Genomic DNA, 20084 nt, shown 5'->3' with positions numbered 1-20084 from the left:
GCCAGGCCAGGGTCCAGACACCGGAATCTCCCCCGCCGCTGACCTCCCGGGAATGTTTTCACGAAATAACCCTCACGCTTCAGTGCCTGCCATCCCTATGGGGTGAGTGCGACAGATCCCACGGACTCCTGACCGGGCTCAGCAGTTTAGCGCTGCCTTCAGCCCAGGGTGTGACCCCAGAGTCCTGGGATCGAGTCCCACGTCGGGCTCCCTGCGTGGAGCCTGCTTCTCCCTCTGCCTGTGTCTCTGCCTCTCTTTCTCTCTCTGTGTCTCTCATGAATAAATAAAAAAAATCTTAAAAAAAAAAAAAGTCTGAGGTAGAGGAGCTTTTTTTGCAGACAGATCTTACCCCTCGTGCCCCCGAGAGAACCATTGCCCGGTGAGTTCCCACTCCAGCCGGCGGGTGTGCATCAAAGCTCCTGGTTCTGCTGGGACAGAACCGAAGCAGCGCTCACCATGCTGTGGTCAGGGCCGCCCCCGCGGTGGAGACGGGAGGATCGGAAACCAGTGACCTCCGAGGTCAGGCTGCACGGTGACCGCCGTGAGGCCTGGCCACTGGCGTCTGTGCCGAGCCTGCAAACTGCCCTGCGGAGCGTTCTCTGCCGCACGAGGCTAAAGGAGCCGGCCTCTTTGTGGAAGGACAGACAGGGCTTCTGGGCCCAGGCGCCGGAGGCCCAGGTGGGGCTCCCCATGCTGCCTGCCCTGCCCATCAGGGCGGGGCCACAGCTGGCACCTGCTAACCTCATGCCCGGCCATCCTCTCTGCTGCCTCGGCTGAACCTGCGCGGCTCAGTGCCCCACAGTGGCTCGGGGGAGGGGAGGTGGGGGGGCTGTTGTGGGGGGGACAGCCGCTCTGGAGGGGTGATGGGATCCAGGCGGCTCCGGAGGCCCACGGAGAGTCCCGGGGCAGAGCCGCCCGAGGGACCCTGAGGATGCACAGATGCGGGGGCCCAGCTGTCCCAGAAGCCACTGTGTCTCGTTCTGGATGGAGCCTGGCAGGAAGGAAGAACCCCTCTGCTGCTCCTTCTGGAAGCTTTAGGAGGCCCAAGCCGCCTGTCCTTCCTGCTGTGCTTCCAGCCCAAGAGACCCAACAAGGGCCTCCCAAGGAGTGAGGTGAGAAGACAGTCGGCGGTGGAGCCAGAGGCACTGGGAGGCTCGCTGGACATTTGAGCGGCCCCATCCTGGGCTACGGGGGGCGGGAAGGGGCCCACCTGCCGACCTCATGAAGGCACGGAGGAGGGGAGCCAGCAAGAGACAGAAACCCGGAGGGCTCGCTGTCGCACCAGCCCCACTCGGGCCTCTGAGCCTTGCTCCACTTTCTCCCTTCCCCACCACCAGCTACCCAGTGGCGCCAACCAACCTGACCCCTTCCCCTACTCTGCACCCCCAGCCTCTACTGGGGGTCTAACCCTAACTCCCTCCAGGTCTCTCCATCTCCACCGCCTCCCGAGCCCCCGGCTGCCCCCAGCCCCGCGGACAGCCGTGACCTCCTACAGTCTCCTGCGCCCCCCAGGCAGGGCGACCTTGTACATCAATGTTGCCGAGTACGTGGAGTTCTTCCGACAAACCACCCTTGCACACGTGCAGTGACCCTATTTGGTGGTGGTGTATTAATTTTTTTATCTACCACCGGGTTTGATTTGCTAATATTTCATTGACAAATTCTGACCTTTGAAAAATGTGATTTAGATGATGTCACCCCCTGCTTAAAGCGCTCAGAGGCCTCAAAGCACACTTGGAATACAATCCAAACTCTTGACCGTGGACCACAAGGCCTACAAGGCCCCACCTAAGTCTTCAGGTGCCTTCAGGTCTGCATGGACACTGACTCAGGGTGTGGAGAAGAGCGGGGCGGCTTCCCCCCTTGAATTCTCCTCCAGGTGACCGTGGCTACCTGCTCGCTTACCTGTGTGCCGGCTCTCTCCCTCCACCTGTCCCTGAGCTCCGGGAACGGGCCCCCCCTTTGGCCGTGGCCGTGACGAGAGACACCGAGTGATGGGCACGGAATCCGGAACTTGTGGATGAATCCAGAATGACCCCTCCACGGTCGGCACGCCTGCACGGGCGCAGCTGAGCACGGCTGCTTGGAGCTCATCACCATGAACCCCAGGCGAGCCGGTAGCGCTGCCCCCAGAGACGCTGGACCTCCCGAGCATGACTGCACCCTCGCCACCCTCGCCATCCTCCCTCCCCGGGGGTGACCTCGCTCCCCACCTCCCTGAGAAAGCTGAGACACTGGGAGGACAATTCCACCTGCCGGAGGACAATTCCACCTGCCCGCACCCACGCACTCGCCCCTCCTGCCTGAAAGCCGCGCGCCAGGCCAGGCCCTCTGAGTGTGGCCGACCCGGCGGGCCCTGGGGCTCCGGCGCAGGTCTGGCACTCACTCTGGGACCATTAGCTGTGGGCACACAAACATGCTAACATCCCTCCACAACGCAAAACAAAATCTCTTGTTCCCGCTTCTGACAGCTTCTGCCCCATCGCTCTGTCCCCTTCATAACAAAATTCTTCAAAGAGTAGCCCATGCCCACTGGCGTCAAGTCCTTCCTCTCTTCTCCAGAGCTTTCTCAGTCAGGCTCCCTGCTCCACCCCACTGGCACTGTTCCTGCTAAATCCTGGTCGTTCTCAGTTCTCAGCCCTCCCCCGCCTCGCTCCACCCCTCCTTCCCCTCCACACCTTGCAAAGCTCTGCTGCCTGGAGCCACACTTACTTGGGGCTCCAGGTGTTCCTCCTACATCCACGCTGTCTCTTCCCCTCTGACCTTTCAGTGCTCTGTGTCCTCTTTAGCTGTATTTTTTGCTCTTGGAGACCTCATCAAGGCTCCTCAGTGATTTAGACCTGATCAGCACACAATGGCTCTCCCTAACCCTATTCCCAGTCCACATGTCTCCTGAAATCCATCCCTGCGTATCCATCCAACCGCCCGCTCAACATCACAGAGGTATTGGACAGATACCCCAAACTCAACGTGTCTAAATCTGAACTCCATTGCTCACAAAACCTGTACCACCCGCAGTCTTTCCCACCTCGGATAATGCCAGCTCCACCCCGCCAGTTGCTTCGGACTGAAATTCTGGTCATGCTTGACTCTTCTTTCTCTCACATCCCACATCCAATCCATAAGCAAATTCCTTGGCTCTTTCTTCAAAATTCACCCGGAATTTTAACAAATCATCGTACATTCATGCGATGGAATTCTAGCAATGAGGGAAAAAAAATCACAAGCCAACCAACAAACAAAAAAATCCTACCGTTTCCCTCAATAAGAGGGATGAGTCTCAGACATAACTTTAAGCTTCAAAAGACAGATACAAAAAAAAACTTACACTTGATTCCCTTTACAAAAGTTCAAGAACAGGCAAAAATCAGTCTATGCGGATGAAGGTCAGAGAGTAATGGTGACCTTTCAGAGGGCACGGGAGGGACACAAGGGAACCTTCGAGAGAGCTGAACAAGTTCCAAATACTGATCTGGGAGATGGTTGCATGTAAGAATTTATGGAGCAATATGCTTAAATTCATGCATTTCACTATATAAGCATTTTACCTCAATAAAAAGTAAAATTTGAAAATACATGCCCAGAATTAGCCACTTCTCCCCACCAGCTCTGTGCCATTCTGACTCTCGCCACCGCCCTCTTCCCTCCCTCATGTGGTGGCCGCAGTAGCGAACTGTCCCTGCCTGCCCCTCAGTGCCCTCTCAATACAGCAGCGGAGTGAGCCTTTAAAGTCTAAGCCATATTGAACACCAATAAAAAATAAATTTATTAATAAATAAATAAATAAAGTCTAAGCCAAATCATGCAGCTTCTGTGCTGTAAACCCTGCAAGGGCTCCCCATTTACCTCAGGGTAAAGCTGTCCTTGCAGCAGCCTCCAAGCCAGCAGGTCACTGTGTTTCCGCTCCGGGTCTCTCCGGGTCTCCGACCAGTCTCCAGCTTGATCACTCCACCCCCGCGGCACAGACCCCAACCCTTTAAGGTACACTCCTTCCTCCGGACCTTTACTCTCCCTATTTCCTCTGTGTGAAAGTTGTAATATCTGCCGGGCGTAGTCCCTCTCCTCTAAGGTTTTGCTCAAATGGCACCTCCCCAGGGGGCCTCAGCGATACCCCATTTACAGCTGCAGCCCTCTGCCCCCACCGGGCACCTCAGTTCCGCTGAGCCTGCTCCTTACCTTCTCCCGAGGGCACGTGCTACCTCCTAGCACTCCGCGTCCTAGGTATATTGTGCTAATTTATTATTTAGCATCTGTCCTCCAAACCGGTCAGCATGCAGACTCCGGGGGGTCTTTGTTCTGTTAACGAGCGTACCCCAGGTATGATAACAGATAACAATGCCTGGCGGTAGGAGGCATTCCGCAGTATAGATCTATCCATATCAGGGCCCTGGGTGAGAATGAGAAAGGGTAACAGCTGTGCTCTCTGGAAGGACAGAAGTTCTGGCCGGAAGAGTGTCCCGAAGGACCTCTCCCACGTGAGCTGGGCAGCAAGGAGCGGGTGTGGAATAGGGTCCAGCTTCCCCCCAAGCACTGCAAGGTGTCAGGGGCCAGTCTCCTGACACCCCCGCTCCCACCCCAGGCAGGTTGGGAGTTTGTGCTTGGCCACCTGGGTCTGTAGGAATCCACCATCTCAACAGGTGCTAAGGGAGAGACCAGAGCAGCCTGCTCACCTTTGTATCTGCAGGTGTAAGCCGTGCAAAGTGCCTGCGAAGTGGCAGGTGCAGAAGTCAGTTTATGAAATACATCTACGGAAGCCCCCATGTCCCTGACCTTATTATGCCTCTACCCCCGCCAGGGATAAAACTCCCAGGGCGAGGAGCTATGCAGGGGAAGGTGTCTCATCTCTTCTTTTGGGGCAGGGAAGGCCTTTGCCAGCTGCCTCCACCTCCTTGCCTGCCCCCAAGCCAGCATTTCCAAGGGGATGTGGGTGCCAACTTGCACCACCCACCTGCCTCCTCCTCCTCTCCCATCCCACCATGACCCACCAGCCTTTTCTTTGTTCTACAGCAGCTGGCAGCCTCCTCTGGGCTTGAGTTTGGGAGGCTGAGGCTCAAGAGGCAATTCACGTGGCCCATGGAACCATGTGCTTGTCCTGCCAAGTGGGGCCAACTAGAAAGTGCTGCACTCCAAGCCTCCTCCCACCCCCCACCCCGGGACTGCTCTCCTCACCAAGAGGCAAAGAAACAGAACTTCCAGGCCTCTGGGAATAGAGACTAGGCCATGAGGGGGAGTCTCAGGCAGGCAGTCCTGCCCTGCCTGGCCCCGAAGGGCAAAGGGGCAGAGGAGTACCAGGCGCGCCTCCGGGGACCTGCAGTGTCATCAAGCTGGGCAGGAGGAGTGGGCAGAGCTGGAGTAGAGAGAGACGGGAAATATTTAACCTCATTTAAAAATCCTGACGTGCGGAAGCTGTGCTGTATACCAGGACACGCACCCAGGGGTCCAGGCCGGGCCCCGACCCCACAAACAACGTGAATTGTGCGTATCACTGTCGTGTTCATCGTAATCATACCAAATTGGTAACAATCCAAACAGCCGAAAATATAAGAATGAATACGTGAAACATGAAATTCATTTATTCAAGAAATGTTTCCAGCAGGCCTACTCGGTGCCAGGCACAGGGGATACGTGGGTACGTACACGGATGTTCCTGCCCCTGATCATGTTTAGCAAAGCTCAGAAAAACAGTGGCACCATGAGGGGTTGCGAAGAAGTAGATGCCACCTGAGTACCTAACAGAGGTTAGCCTGGTCCAGGGGGAGGGGGTCGGAGGAGTCCTCCCGGGCCAGAGGCTGTTTTAGCTCAGACCCAGAAATGAACAAAAAGGCAATCCAACATTTTACCCTCATAAAATTCTTACAAAATCATCCTTATTGACATAGGGAAATACTTATGATACGGTAAGTAAATAAAGTGGGCTATAAAGCCACACTTGCTCTCCGCCACGTAAAAATCATATTGATGTCTCTGTATATTTAGAGATACGGATATATATAGAGACACACGTGGGAAAAGTCTCTGGAACACCAGAATGTGAACACCAGTCATCTGTAGGCGGGAGATTTACTGGGGACTTTATCGTCTTTATTCTTCCCTGTGTTTCTCAACATTTTCACCACGAGCACCGATTGCTTCCACGCTCAGAAATAAATACCACCTGCCGGGGCACGGCCTCCAGGCTTCGGGCCCATGAGCCTCGGTGGGGTTTCTCCAGAGCTTGCACCCGGGCACCTGGGCGGCTTGCTCCTGAAGACGACACAGCCTCCTGGAGGCCGGCGGGGAGCTTTCTTTCACCCTTGAAACGCATCCAGGTTTCTCTGGGCTAGAATCTAGGCCCCCTCCCTCAGCGGCTCCGAGCATAAGCCACCTGGAGGCTAGCCCCAAGTCAAAGACATTTCCCTTTTCATCTCAAAGTGACGTGTCTTCACTGTCTGCCTTGAGGCCGCAGCTGGTCTGCTGACTTACCTGGCTCGCTGCACACTCTGTGCTGCTCCCCGAGGACCCGAAGGCCCAGGGCTCCTCGCGCCCAAGCCTTTTACATCAGAGGTTGCGGGCGAGAGTCAGGATTGGGCAGAGGGAAGAGCTCGTAGCCGAGCCCTGGGCCCCGGTTTCCCCCTCTGCAAGAGTGAGGAAGTCAAGCTTCAGGGCTCCTCTCCCCGCAGCTGCTCTGGGCCTGTGACTCACCCACCCCTAGGGGAGCTGCAGACAGACGACCACCCCTGAGAGCAGATGGCATCACAGAGGACAAGGTTCTGGGGCCCCGGAGGCCACAGCCGGTCACCTGGTCAACTGCTGGGGTACAAGCCCAGGAGACACTCGGGTAATCAAAAAGGATCCCGGCTCACCAGGGTGGGAAGAGCTCATCTGACTTCCAACAGCAAGCCCGTCCTCATCTACCAGGTTTGTCCCCTGGCCCAGCATGCTGGCCTCCGACACTCCCCGCTGTGCTCCAGTCCGAAGCCCCGCTGGGCAGGCGTCCAGCTGAGCACAGAGGCAGGGCTGCCAGGCGCTCCCCTGCCCACTGGCGCGAAGGTGAGTGGGTCTGAGAGGGAGGCGCCCGGCGCAGCGAGCAAAATACCAAAGCCATTGGCAAAGATCAGAGGAGAAAAGTCACCCCACTGACAGCCTTGAGGAAACTCCTCCATAAATCCCACAGCTTCTTGGGGGCAGATTCCAACACATATGGGCTCCCTGGTGCAAGACATCCGTTAGGCCTGGATCCAAGGCCTCTCTCTGCTCCTGACACGATGTTTGTCTGGGCAAATCACTGAACCTCCCTGGCCCCCAGACTTCAGCTTACCTACACAAGTGTCCACGGAATAGGTCTAGCAAAACCGTCCACTAGTGAGAGGTGAGGAACAGTAAATGCGTTGAAGCACGTAAAACAACGAAAACCAAAAACCAAAAAAGCATGTAGCATCATGCCAAGCTCAGAATGACTAGGAGCTAGAAAACACACCCCAGCACAACCTTCCCAGGGTCTCAACACCACGTCAGCAGGAGCCACGATGCGAAGAACCACAGTGTTAGAGCCGAAGGGAAGCTCGGGGCCTCAGCTCGAGTCCCTTCATCTAACTGGTGAAGTGGGGGTGGAGCTCAGAGAAGGTGCCCAGTTTCGCCAAGGATGCACAGCTAGGTAGTAACGGAGCAAGGCCCCAACTCGAGGTTTCTGGCTCCCAGATGCCCACCACCCCGTCACAGCACCCCAACCTCCCCGGCCGCAGAGAGCCCTTGCTCGGCTTCCCCTCCCGCAGAGAGGGCTTTGGCCAGGGACCCCCTGCTGGCACCTTGCCCCATAACCAGCCCCCTGGAGCCACCCGGGAACTCAGGGTGCGGGGTGGTGGGTGAACGGAGACTCTAGGAGATTCCCTAGAAGTAAGAGCTCAGGGGAACAGGGTATGGATTACCAGGCCTGCGGCGCGATGCAAATAAGATGCAAAACACATGGAAATGGCCACAGGTTATGGATGAATCAACAATTTGAATTCTTTCTGTCTTTTTTTCTTTCTCTTTCTTGTAACTGGATCATACTATGTGATGTGAACCATTTTTCTCTCTTGGCTTTCTGCCAAATGGAATGAAATACGATTTGTGGTGGACTGAGCACTGCATGCTTTGCTTAGTGAGGGGCCCGAGCCCGCTCCTGTCACCCTGCTGCCCCACACATGCTTCACCCCCTCCCTGAGTGCAGCGCATCTGCATCCGGTTGGCCTGTCAGGGCAGTAAGCCAAGGGCAGGGGGACCTCGGCTGAGAGATACTCCCCCAGACCCAGCAGCTCGCTGACCAGGGCTGCGGCTCCCCCTGCAGGGGGACGTGGCAGAGACGGGCCAGGGCCCAGATTGGCCATGATGGCAGACCAGCCTCCAGGACCCTGGCTTTGGAGACAGGCCCCAGCCCCATTTCTACTGCGGAGAAGACTTCTCCATGGGGCAGGACACCCCCAGGTGCTGCTGGGGTGCGGCTCCCAAGGAATCGTGCGAGCTGCTGGGGCAGCTGTGGTCAGATCCCTGAAGGAGAATGCAGAGGAGGTCTAGTTCCCAGCAAGAAGGTTAGAGGTCAGACACCCGGAAGGCCTGCCGGAGGCTCAACCCTGTGAGCTCTGCAGACGCATCCAACACAATGGACGTTTACTGACTATCCGCCGTGTGCCAGACACTGAGCTAGGCATTCTGGAGACTTGGCAGAAAGGGGCCGCGTGCAGTCGCTGCCTGGGTCACTGCCTTGAACACGTTGACAATCCACCAGGGAAGGAAAAACATGTATAAATATAACCCGACAGTATTTTGAAACCTCCCTGGGGATGCAGCGTGTGTTCGTGGGGCGGGGGGGGGGGGGGGGCGGCATGTGTGTGGGTGTGTGAGAGCACGAGCGTGCACTGGGTGGGGTGCCAGGGCTTGCTCATTCAGACCCACTTTGAGCCATACGGTAATACTGCTGATAAAGCTACGGACACAAACATACCACGTACGGCCTGCAGGTGATACTACGTGCATTTTGTAGCCCTAAGGGTTTTCTATATAGGAGTTCATTGTATTTCTCCATTCATTTGAGGAGGAAGGTCCTATTATTAATTTTCCCTTTTATAGATGAGGAAATTGAAGGTTCACAAGATGAAGAAGTGACTTTCCCAAGGTCACACAGCTAGGACTTCACAGTTAGGATTCGAACCCAGGCCTGGACTCTATGCATTCGCCTGCCCCGGCCCGCAGAAGGCAGCTGGTCGGGGCGCCTGGTGCCTCAGTCAGTTAAGCGTCTGCTTTCGGCCCAGGTCATGATCCTGGGGGCCTGGGGTGGAGCCCGGCATCGGCTCCCTGCTCAGCGGGGGTTCGCTTCTCGCTCTGCCCCTCGCCCACTCGTGCTCTCTCTCTCTCAAATAAACAAAATCTTAAAAAAAAAATAGAGATAATAATATTAAAAGGAGAAGAAGGAGGAAGAGAAGAAGAAGAGAGGAAAGCTCCTCAAGACCCCAGCTCCTGGAGGCTGGAGCCAGGAGCAGCCACAGCTGCCCCGGGGGAGGTGGAGCCTGCGGTTCCTGCCCGCACAGCCCCCGCCCGTCCCCATGGGGCGAGTGGAGCACATTCTGAGGCCCGCAACCTCTGTCACTTAGGACCAGGCCTCTGGCTCACCTTGGCACCCGCTGAGCCACACAATTTCTGGAGCGGCCCTCCTACCTCTGCAGACCTGCGGGAGTTTCCTAACGTGGCAACACTTGGTTCTAATGGACAGGCTTGGAGGCCCAGCCCGCTCTAATGGGCTGAGACCAGCTTCCTCCGCCCCAGCCGCCTGGGACTAATGGTGGCAGCGAGGCCCCTCCTCCACCTCCACCCCCACCCCGTCCCCGCAGCACTCTTCACCCACCTGCCCTGGGAAGCTGGCGTTGCTGTGGGAGGCCGGGCACGGGCACAGGCATGACGGTGCCCGGGCAGGGGGCTCGGGAAGGAAGGGAGGTGGGCAGTGGAATCTAGGCTGCGCTCCCACCTGCTTCGGGAGACCCTCTGGGTCTTTCCCAACTTTCTCCTTTAGCAGCTCCTACTCCACCTCCCTCAGAGGATCATGGAGGACACAGGGAAGACGTGCTGCACGAAGAAAAGCTTGGAAAAGGTAAACGTGCACAAATGTACTGCAAACGGGAGAGCCGTGGGCGCCGCAGCCTTCCCCGGGCAAGCTGCCAAGCGAGGCCAGAGGCCCTGTGTCCCAGATCTGGAAGCTGCTCTGGAAGGCGGGTGCCAGACAAGGCCAGAGCTCCCTGGTAGAAGGGGAATCTGCTGGTGACAGGACTTGGAGGGGGCAAGCACGCCTCACAAGAGCAAGAGCGTCCCAGCAGGACCAGCGCTGGCAGCGCGCCCAGGCATTCACTGGCACTCGGTGGCCCAGGCACTGCCTGGTGACGACATTACGGCCTGGCAGGCCCCGGCGTGGACCGGACACCCGCATGAGGACCGCCACCCTGGTGCTGCCTGGACCCGGCGTAAGCACCTCTGCTGGGACCGGCATAGACGCACACAGTTTAGCCAGAGAACAGGGCCTGCGTCGCCCCCCCGCCCCCCCCCCCCCCCCCCCCCCCCCCGGCCTGGTGCAGAGATCCCGTAAGTGGACGCTGGGCAGAGGTAATCAGACGCCGGGGCTCAAGGGGACAGCCCCGGAGGGTGGAGCTGGCGGCCAGGGCCACAGAGAACAGGAGCCGCCAGTGCGTTCAGGACGCCTGCTGGGATCTGCCGGAGAAGCAGCACTGGGCGTCGTGGGCCACCTAGGTCATCCTCACCCCTCCGGCAGTCGGCTCCGCCCCTTCCACCTCCCTGGGGCCAGTGGGGCTCCGTTTACCCCTTTCTGCGCAAACCCTCCAGGCAGCCTGGCCTTCCCCGGCTGTATCGGAACAGCCACAGCTCCAGCTCTGGGGGCCCGGGCACCACCAGGTTCACGTTCCTCCAGCCGCCCAGCCCCCCGCAGCTTCAACTGCCGCTCAGCTCAGCTCACTGCTCCCGGGGAGAGCGGGGGACAGAGGGCAGAGCTAGGGCTGGGGCACAATCTGGCTTTCGCGGGGTCTGTTGCTCTACCTGTCATCCTCTCTAGGTGCACCCCGGCCGGGGGTGCAGGGTGGGGCGCAGCGGGTACCTTGGGCTGCTCTGGACTCACCGGAGTGGGATCTTGACGCGGAGGTAGCGGTCCACGGCAATCGCCAGCAGGGCCAGGATGGAGCTCTGGGTGAGGATGAGGACAGGGCAGGCGACCATGAGGCAGGTGTGGAAGTAGGTCCTTGGCCCGATATTGATGAGGATGGCCAGCGGGATGACCAGGGCGCCCACCGCCACGTCAGCCACCGCCAGCGACACGATGAAGCAGAAGGTGGCATCCCGCAGCGCCTGGTTCACCTTCACTGCCCAGATCACCAGCACGTTCCCGGGCACAGAGACCAGGGCGATGAGCACCTCGATGCCAATGTAGGCGGCCTGGAAGGCCGAGATGGCGGGCGGCATGGCAGGCGCGGGCCGGGCACATCAGCAGGTGGGCGCGGAGGGTTCGGGGACAGGTACCTGTGGTGGGAAGCCCGGGGTGGGGAGGCCTGCCTGGGGGGAGTCCAGGCCGCTCCGAGATCCCGCGCGCCCTGCAGCTGCACCCCACTGCGCCCTAGAGCCTGCCGGGGCTGGCGGGTACCCTGGCCCTTCCTCCGCCTAATCTTTGTCCCCTCCCCTTATCATCCCCGAAGGTTCCATTCAACAACTTAAAATAGCAGTGCTCGCTGCTCCGCCTTATCAGGTGCGCGGCGCCCCAGGCCACACCCCGCCAGGGGTCCCCGGGCCGGCTCCGCCCTCTCCCTCACCGGCCGCAGGGCGCTCACCCTCGGCCGCTGGACACCGGGGTCCGCGGGCGCCGCCCCAGTTCCGGCACCTGGATGCGCACGGGGCTGCGGGGGGCGGGGGCCGGCCGGGCAGGGCTGCGGGGGGCGGGGGCCGGCAGGGCAGGGCAGGGCACCGGCGCTCACCGGCCCGGGCTCCCGCCGCAGCTCCCGGCCTTCGAGCCGTCACATGGTCGCGGAGGCTCAGCCCCGGGCGCCTTTAAAGACGTAGCGCCCGGGTCACCCGGGCCGGGCAGGCGGCCGGCGGCGGGCTCCCCCGACCCGCCCCGCATCCCGCGCCCGCCGCCCCGCACCCCTGCGCCCCCGCCCCACAGCCCTGCGGCCCCCGCCCCACAGCCCTGTGCCCCCGGCCCCTGCGCCCTGAGGCCCCCAACCCTGCGGCCCCCCGCAGCCCTGCGCCCTGCGGCCCCCAACCCTGCGCCCCCGCCCCACAGCCCTGCGCCCCCCGCCCCTGTGCCCTGCGCCGCCCGTTCCTGTGCCCCCTGCCCCGCAGCCCTGCGCCCCCCGCCCCGCAGCCCCGCGCCCCCGCCCCGCAGCCCTGCAGCCCCCGCCCCGCAGCCCTGCAACCCCCGCCCCGCAACCTTGCGCCCCCCAACCCTGCGCCCCCCGCAGCCCTGCGCCCCCCGCCCCGCAGCCCCCTACGGTCCCGCCGCAGGGACCCTCCCGGCCCGGGCTCTCCCCGCCCCCGCCCGCCCCGAGGGGCACTCCGGTGCCCCCTCCACCCTCCCCTGCTCCCCCCACCGGCGGCAGCCGCGGCGACCCGAGGCACAGACTTACCCAAGGTCACGCGGGCGGGCAGGGCTCCGAGCACCTGCGCCGTGGCACAGCGCCCTCCCGGCCCGACGCCTCCGCGCCGCCCTCCGGGGATGCCCGCCGCGCGCCGCCGCCTGTCGGGCCCCGGGACGAGCCGAGCCGCGGGCCTGGCCTCCGGCGCCTCCGTCGCCCCCGCGGGAGCCGAGTGACGAGCGGTTGCGCGCCCCGGGAGGGAGGGGGGAGGCGGGGGCGGCGGCACCGCGGCCCCTCCCTCCTCGCCGCGCCTCCTCCCCCACCCCCTCCTCCAGACAAAGGAAGTGATTCTGGGGAGAAGCGCCGGCCCCGAGCTCCGGGCGGGGTGGTGGATGCCCCCGGGGAGGACGGGAACCTCCCGCGCCCCCAGCCCCGGCCCGGCCCCCGCGCCCCCAGGCGACCCCGGCCCGGAGCCCCCAGCCCCCAGCACAGGGCTGCAGGCTCCAGGCTCCGGCCTAAGCCACCACATCCCTCCCGCGTCCCCGCCGTCCTTCGTCCTTCGGGGCTGCTCGCTGGCCCCCAGCAAGGTCCGCTGCACGGATGGGCCTCGGGGAAGTGACCGATCTTCCCAAGAGGATCTCAGCCGCTGTCACCCCCTCCCGTGCCCCCTTCCTGCCTCCCCGCCCTCTCCATGGCCCAGCACCTAAGCCCAGGGGAACCCAGCCCAAGACTCGGGACGGAGGGGGCTTCCAAGACATCACAGAGCAGGTCTTAAGGGGACCAGAGGAAGAAAGCAGGCTCCTGACTCCCGACACAGTGCTCTCCACACTGCCCCATCCTGGCCTCTCTTGGCTGCCTCCTGCTGCAGGTGCCATCTAGGTGGCCCACTGGTGCCTCACCCAGAACCTGGTGCCTTGCAGAGACCCTGGCCTGAGAAACCCTTGTTGGTGGATATTGGAAATGGGTCTGGGAGGGCAAAGAGAACCAGTGTCACCGGACCACACCCAGGCCCCAGAGGGCACTGCCCCCTTGCTGGGTCTTGGGAGGAGGGTGAGCGAGCGTGTAGCTTCGGCTGGTGGGAAGGGGGGCACCGAAGCACAGGAGTGATGGGCTGGGGCAGGACGCCCAGCAGCGGGAGGAGAAGGTCAGATGGGGTTGATCCTGGGGGAGGAGGAGGAAGAAACCCAGGACAGGGCAAGATCGCTTCCTAAAATTGCAGTGTCCTTGGAGTCCAGCTGGAGAAATGGGGAGGGGGGCACTCTCCTTGACCGCTGTCCCTCCACACCCCTGCGTGGACTGCGTGGAGGTTAAGACTTCCCTAACACCCCCAGTGATGCTTGCCCCCCAAGCCCCACGCCAACCTGTGGGTCTATCCCCACCTGCCTTGGACCCTGGCCTTGACCCAAGTTCTTCTGGGGTCAAGGTTTTCTTCTGATTTCTCACTCAGCCCCCCGATTTTCACTCATGTAGCTGATGACAGAAAGAGCCAGGAAGCCCCCGGCAGGTCTAGCTTGGGGCGGAGGCAGGTGGTGGTGGTGGAGGCAGAGGGGTGGTGACTGCATCACCCTATGTCACCTTCCAGCATCTTCAGCTGCAGAGGACACCTGAGCCCACCCCCAACTCCTCTAACTGTGGGTGGTTGACGTTTAGTGGATACGTTTGCGCAATACCTGTACATCATTTGTTTTTCCTCGGTTCTGGGTAAAATGAACTAAAACCCTCTTCCCTCTCTCCCTTCCTCCCTCAACCTCTGCTTGTTCCCAGGGCCAGGCCTCCTGGGGGATTAGACTGGCCTGTCTGAAAACAGAGCTGGCCCAGTCAGGGTCCCTCCCAGAGTATCCTGGAAAACACACCATCCCCTCAAGTCTTTGGCAGGTCAGTGGTGAACACAACGCTCCTGGGTGACAGAGCCATTCGGTGCAGTGAGAAGAGCACTTGATCAAGAGTTGGAAGAGCTGGAAGCTGACTCACTGGATGGGGGTCCAAGCAAATCTCTTCTCCTCCCTGGGTGCCCGTTTACCCATCGGTCAGCTTAGCCGATTGACATCTTTCGTCCTCTCCTGCTCCAACAGCTGGTAAGTCCGTTCCAAGGTAGGAAACATGGAGACCACGGGTTCTGGGTCTTCCTACCTGGAAACCTTCTGAGTCCTGGCTGCCCCACGTAGGACAGACTCCAGGACGGAGTGGAGGAGAGCTCTGTGGTGGGGGAAGGGGGACGTCGGGTCTATAGTGGGAAGAAGACGACATGGGAAGGTGTGGGCAGAGCAGGGGGAACAAGATACGGAGAGTTTGCACCGAGCCAAAAACTCTGGCTTTCGAAGTCTGTCCGGGACCCCTAACTAGAGGACCCCCAAGGGTCCACTCCTGCTCTGCAGACCATGAGCCTCCATGCTTTCCCCTGCCTGGAACAGCCGAGTCTTGGTTTCCTCATCCATAAATGGGTGTGGGAACTGCACCTCGCCTCCTCGTTGTGAGGCCTTGAGCCGACTTGCGGGGTGTGGGTGGGATTTTATCCACAAGGCAAGTGGGCGGCACCAGGCAGGTGGACTCGGCTCCACGCGGCCAGTCATGCTGATCCCACAGGTTCCAGAGCTGGGGACACTCACGGAGTCCTTACCCAGCGAAAGCTTCTCTCTGGCCTGTGGCTCTGGGGGCAGGAGAATAAGATCTCAGTCCCCCTAGGGCTTTGCCCCTTCACCTCTGGTCCCACTTCTTTGCTTCTGGAGCCCCACCCTGGGCTGCTCGGGGCCTCCCACTCCTGCAGTCTCTGTGCTGCCAGCAGGGGTGTAGGGGGAAGAGAGGGGGCTGAAGTGGGAGCACCACTGAGGGCAACCCTGCATGCCCTCCTTGCTAGAGTCCTCCCAGCAAGAGAAGCCACTGCTGAGCACGCCTTCCTCCGGGTACCGGTGGGGAGGGTGTAGCCAGGCCAGGCCAGCTAGCGGCCCCACCCAAGAGCCTGCGGGAGTGGACAAGGTTATGAGCTTGGCCTCTTTCCCTTTCCAGCGGGCGGGAGGCTATCTGGTCCCTGGGTGTCTTTCGGCGTTGTTCTGGGCGGTGTGTGTCCAAGGAGGGGGAGGAGGGCTGCGCCAGGGCCTCAGGTGGGAGGAGAAGCCCCGCTCCCCCTGCCCCCGCTCCGGGGAGCGCACCTCCAGGCCCCTGCAGTGACTTCCTCCGCCTTCAGGTCTGGACTCCAGGTCTCTCTGCCTCCTCGTCCCCTCTCTGGCACCCAGGTCAGAGGCTCCTGAGGAGGAGACGCCAGGGAAGGAGCGCAGAGTGGCCTGTGTGCTCCCCGCGTGTCCTCCCACCGCTGAGGGCAGGGGAGGCATGGGCCGGGCCGGGCAGCCAGTGCGAGTTCCCGAAGGAGGCCGCCCCTCGGGTTCTGTCCCAGCCCTGGTGCCCCTGCGTGCATCCACTCCTCCTTCTGTCCTGTTCAACAAGCATTTATCAGATCCCTTTTTGGATCAGACAATGAGCCGAGCACCGGGGACAGAGAGAGAAGAAAACCAGTCTCCCCCCATAGTTTCAGAAAGCGCTCCAGTCAGGCAGAGGAGTGGGAGGTCTTTCCAGCCTCAGTCTACCCCACCTTCCTCTTGCTGAATTTCAGGAGGGATGAAGAAGCCTGATGCCAGAGCTGCAGGCTGGCCAAGCCCTCTCACCAGTGGGCGGGCAGGGCGCGGGCTGCGGGCGAGGCTTTCGGGGCTTGAGCTCTGGGACCCCCGGGGTGGGAAGGAGCCACCCCCCGTCAGCTAGAGCGCTGACCTCCCGTGTGGGTTCCTGGTGTGAGGCTTTATGTCAAGGTAAGAGTTTATTAGTTCTGTGCCTTTAAATACTAGAAAATCTGAACGTCAACCCAACCTCATCATTGTGTACAAAGGAAACCGAGACCCAGAGGAGCAGTGAACTTGGTCAGACCCACCCACGAGATGGGGGAGAGCCCGGTGCCACGGGGGAGATGGCCACAAGTGAGCCACACTCTGGCCTGGGTCCGCGGACCCCTTTGAGCACCAGCCCTTTAAACCCGCCGGGCTCTCAGCCTCACCTGCTCATCGGGAGGGAGGAGGCCCAGACGCAGCCGAGCGGCATCCGGTGGACCACGACGCCACGCCACGGTGATAGAGGTGTGGCAGCGGCACGGCAAGTTAACATCTGTGAACACGCACATTATGTTCCACGCGGAGCGGCCCCTCTAATACTCACAGCACGCCCGGCAGAGAGCAACGCCACAGTCAGCGGCACCCGGGAGGTCAGAGGGAACCGCCTGGCAGGGCCGGTACTGACCCAGATGCGGGGCCCTGTGCTCATGCAGGGGCACGGGAGGGTCAGGGTGATGGGAGTCACTGCACCCGTTGATCTGGAAGCGGTTCTTGGAGGAGAGAATCCCCAGCAGCCTCATGGATGCATTTGCTGGCTCTACCAGTATGTGTCGGAGACTTACCATGAGACGGCGCCAGTCCGAGGTGCCCTCCGAGTGCTTGCAGCGTGGGACCCAGAGGCCTGGGTCAGGCCTGCTTAGAATCAGCTGAAGCTCCAAGGGATATGTTCCGGGACCTCCCTGGGCCTGCCCGGCCCGGGTTGGGTCTTGGAGGAGGAGCAGGGTGCTCTGTGTTTGTGGAGAAGTTCTGGTGGCATGGAGGAGGGGTTTCTGGGCAAGAGCGGGGCCTTGGCCAGGGCACCGACCTCAGGCTGGGCAGCAGGGTGACGGCTGGGGGCCGTGCTGCTGGTGGCCTCCCGGGGGAGGCTGAGAAGACTCGAGTGGGCCATGCATCTAGTTAAACCCAGAAGGCCTCAGCCTCAGCCCCGGCTCCACCCGGTAGCACCAGGTGAACCCAAGCACTCACCACATCTCTCCAAGCCTCAGTCTTTTTTTCCATAAAAGAGGAATAATTACATTGCCTGTTTTTTGTTTATTTGTTTGTTTGTTTGTTTGTAAGTGCTTTTCAGGTTGTAAATCACTGGGCGAATATCATGATCTCCTCTATGGGAGACGGGAAGCCTCTGGGCCTTTTTGAGCAGGAGGCCGAAGAATCTGAAAGATGCTTTGGAAAGATCATTCTGTGACCCTGTGCAGAGCGGGCTGGAGGAGCGAGAGGTAAAACAGGAAGACCTGTCCTGGCCACAGAAGATTAGAAGCCACCATAAGAGGAAATGGTGGGAACAGAGAAAATAGACAAGAGAGATGTCACATGGGACCCCCCAGGGCTCCTTGGCCAGTCACGCAGAGCAGCCAGGGAGAATGGAGAGGCGCTGACTCGGATCCCCAACTTGGGCTCCTGGGGGGTCCTGGCCACTGTCAGGCGGACACGACACAGGAGAGGCAAGTTTCGGGGACTGAGCAAGGAGGACAGGTTGGGTGGGATGTGCGTAAGGGGACATCCAGGAGCAAGGGCCAGCAGGCTTGTGCAAGTGGCCAAGGAGGCAGTCACAGCTCCAGCTGGGTCATCTCATGAGGCAGAGGTCAAAGCCCTGGGAGAGATGAGGTCGCTCGGGGAAGCATGCAGAAGGAAAAATGGAGGGGAACAGCCAGAGGGGGAGCGGGCTAGCAGGTGTTTCAGGAAGAAGGGTGCTGAGTGCCTCAGGATCCCAGGGGGGAAGTGGTAGGATGCGGTGACAGAAGGGGAGGAGCGGGAGTAGAGGCCCCATCTGTCTCCAGGGTTAACGCTGGCGGGGGGGTGGGGGGCCTCAGGGAAGGGAATAAAAGCTGGACAGTTGGCGGCAGGAGACTGGGGTCGAGAAGAGGCTGGTTTCAGGCGGGGAGATCTGAGCATGCTCACAGCCGAGGGAGCGAAGCAGGGGCAAGGAGAGGTGAATCAGAGGGAAGAGCAACTGAGAACAGACCCTGCTTGTCAAGGACCCTAAGTGGTTGATGACAGCCGGCTGGGCACGGCGGGTGCTCACAGCCCTGGGAGTGCTAGTTCTCCAGCATCTCCCCCAGAGCACCCCCCCTGCCCGGCGCTGCCCCACCCCCACCGCGCCCAGCAGACACGTGCCAGCAGTTTGCCCGCCACATTGCACACCAATTAAAGAATCAGCCTTGTCCAGGCACCAGCATCTCCTCATCTGGCAGCGGGTGGCCCAGCCCCGCCCCTGACCCTAGCCCACAGGGCGCCAGCCACGGACTGCTTGGCTTCTCCGGCCCGATTGCAGCCAGAGTGGTACCTCTGGGCAGCCCACCTGCCCCCCTACACCACCTGGAGACGCCGAGTGGGCTCCATCACTTAACAGACTCAATAGAGCTCCCTGCCCAGCCACCCCATCCTGACCAAGACAGGCTCCCCACCTTCCCGGACTCCCCAGACACCATCTGCAGGATGCAAGGGCCAGGATCCCCTGCTTCCTCTCCCTACAGTGGGCAGAAGGGTAAATCAAGGCAGGGGAGCTCCCGTGGCTGTCGGAGGTCAGGCAGGGTGGCATCCGGACTCCCTAGTGCTTCCCTATTCCTTCCCACACATCAAACAGTGCCCTCGCACCTCAGGAAGGAGAAGGAGGCCCGTTACCTCTGTATGTTCTCAGAGGGAGAAAAAGGCCCTGAAGATCGGGGGAGAGAGGGAAGGAGGAGCACAAGTAGCATTTCTAGATTAAACTCAGGACACCCAGAGACATTTTTAAAGAGCTTTATTGGTGTGTAGTTTACACATCATGAAGTTCACCCATTTGAAGTGTAACACTCCATGATTTTTCAGCATAATTAACAGAATTGTGCGGCCATCCCCATAATTTAATTTTGGAACATTTTCATCACCCTCACTCCCTGAGCCCTCTCCAGTCCTACGCAGACCCAGCAGCCACTCCTCTGCTTGCCGTCCCTGTGGATGCTCCTGCCCTGGACCTTCCACGTGGATGGAACCATGCACTGGGGGCCCGGGCACTGGCTTCTTCCACTTGGTGTGACGTTTTCCAAGTCCCTCTCTATCGGACGTGTCCGTACCTCATTCTTTTTCAGGACTGAGTAATATTCCATCTCGTGCCTGTACCACGTTGTATTTACCCATTCGTCAGTTGATGGACGTTCGGGTGGTTTCCACTTTCAGGCTCCTATAAATAATGCTGCTATGAAATTCGTGTATGAGTTTTTGTGTGAACATATGTTTTCACTTGTTCTGGGTAGATACGGACAGAAGGAGGGGCAGGACCACAGGCCTGGGCCTTTGTCACGTCCATCCCAGGTATTGTCACGCTGCCTGGTGCAGAAGCTCTTCTGATCCTGTTCAACAGGTTAAATCACAGGCGAGAGAGGCCTGGAACCACCACGAGTTGGAACTGGGGCAGGAGCTCAGGCCTCCTATTCCCAGTCCAGGGTTCTTCATGATGAGCTGTGGTCCACGCGGGAGAACAAAACATCTGGCATTTGAAAAGCCGCATAACCCTCGTCACGCTGAAGTCCTCATTGGGTGCTTCGGGGACCGTGTCCTGGGTGAGGAGCAGACTGAAGCTGAGGCTTCGTGGAGGGGGCGAGGTGGAAAGGCCTCTCTCCTGCACCCCAGTGACCCCTGGGAGCTGTCGCCAAGC

General features: G+C 60.3%; 1 protein-coding gene and 1 long non-coding RNA gene across 11 annotated transcripts in view; one reads left to right on the top strand and one right to left on the bottom strand.

The window, feature by feature from the left end:
• Nucleotides 1-12785, bottom strand: part of ADORA1 (adenosine A1 receptor) — a 29100-nt gene extending 16315 nt beyond the window's left edge. Inside the window, exons 1-2 of one of the 3 annotated variants that reach the window (XM_077902554.1) lie at nucleotides 12630-12785; nucleotides 11132-11529 (exon numbers count right to left, since the gene is read on the bottom strand). In XM_077902554.1, coding sequence (XP_077758680.1) covers nucleotides 11132-11472 — 341 coding nt within the window. In that variant the 5' untranslated portion in view covers nucleotides 11473-11529; nucleotides 12630-12785. Of the gene's footprint in view, nucleotides 1-11052; nucleotides 11741-11834; nucleotides 11919-12629 lie in introns of those variants that run through there. The other 2 variants (XM_077902555.1, XM_077902556.1) reach the window with 2 other exon arrangements.
• LOC144316542 (uncharacterized) lies at nucleotides 9541-19633 on the top strand. 8 transcript variants are annotated; one of them, XR_013382514.1, is made up of 3 exons: nucleotides 9572-11500; nucleotides 13499-13628; nucleotides 14161-19633. It is a non-coding gene; the product is annotated as an uncharacterized LOC144316542 (long non-coding RNA). The 8 variants fall into 8 exon arrangements; XR_013382518.1 differs by lacking the exon at nucleotides 9572-11500 and having other exon boundaries at nucleotides 12586-13628; nucleotides 14161-14279; nucleotides 14444-19633; XR_013382516.1 differs by lacking the exon at nucleotides 9572-11500 and having other exon boundaries at nucleotides 12810-13628; nucleotides 14161-14653; nucleotides 15433-19633.
• Nucleotides 19634-20084: the final 451 nt, after the last annotated feature.

This window comes from Canis aureus, chromosome 6, assembly GCF_053574225.1.
Source record: "Canis aureus isolate CA01 chromosome 6, VMU_Caureus_v.1.0, whole genome shotgun sequence".
NCBI lineage: Eukaryota > Metazoa > Chordata > Mammalia > Carnivora > Canidae > Canis > Canis aureus.
This window is presented reverse-complemented; position numbering and strand designations above follow the sequence as displayed.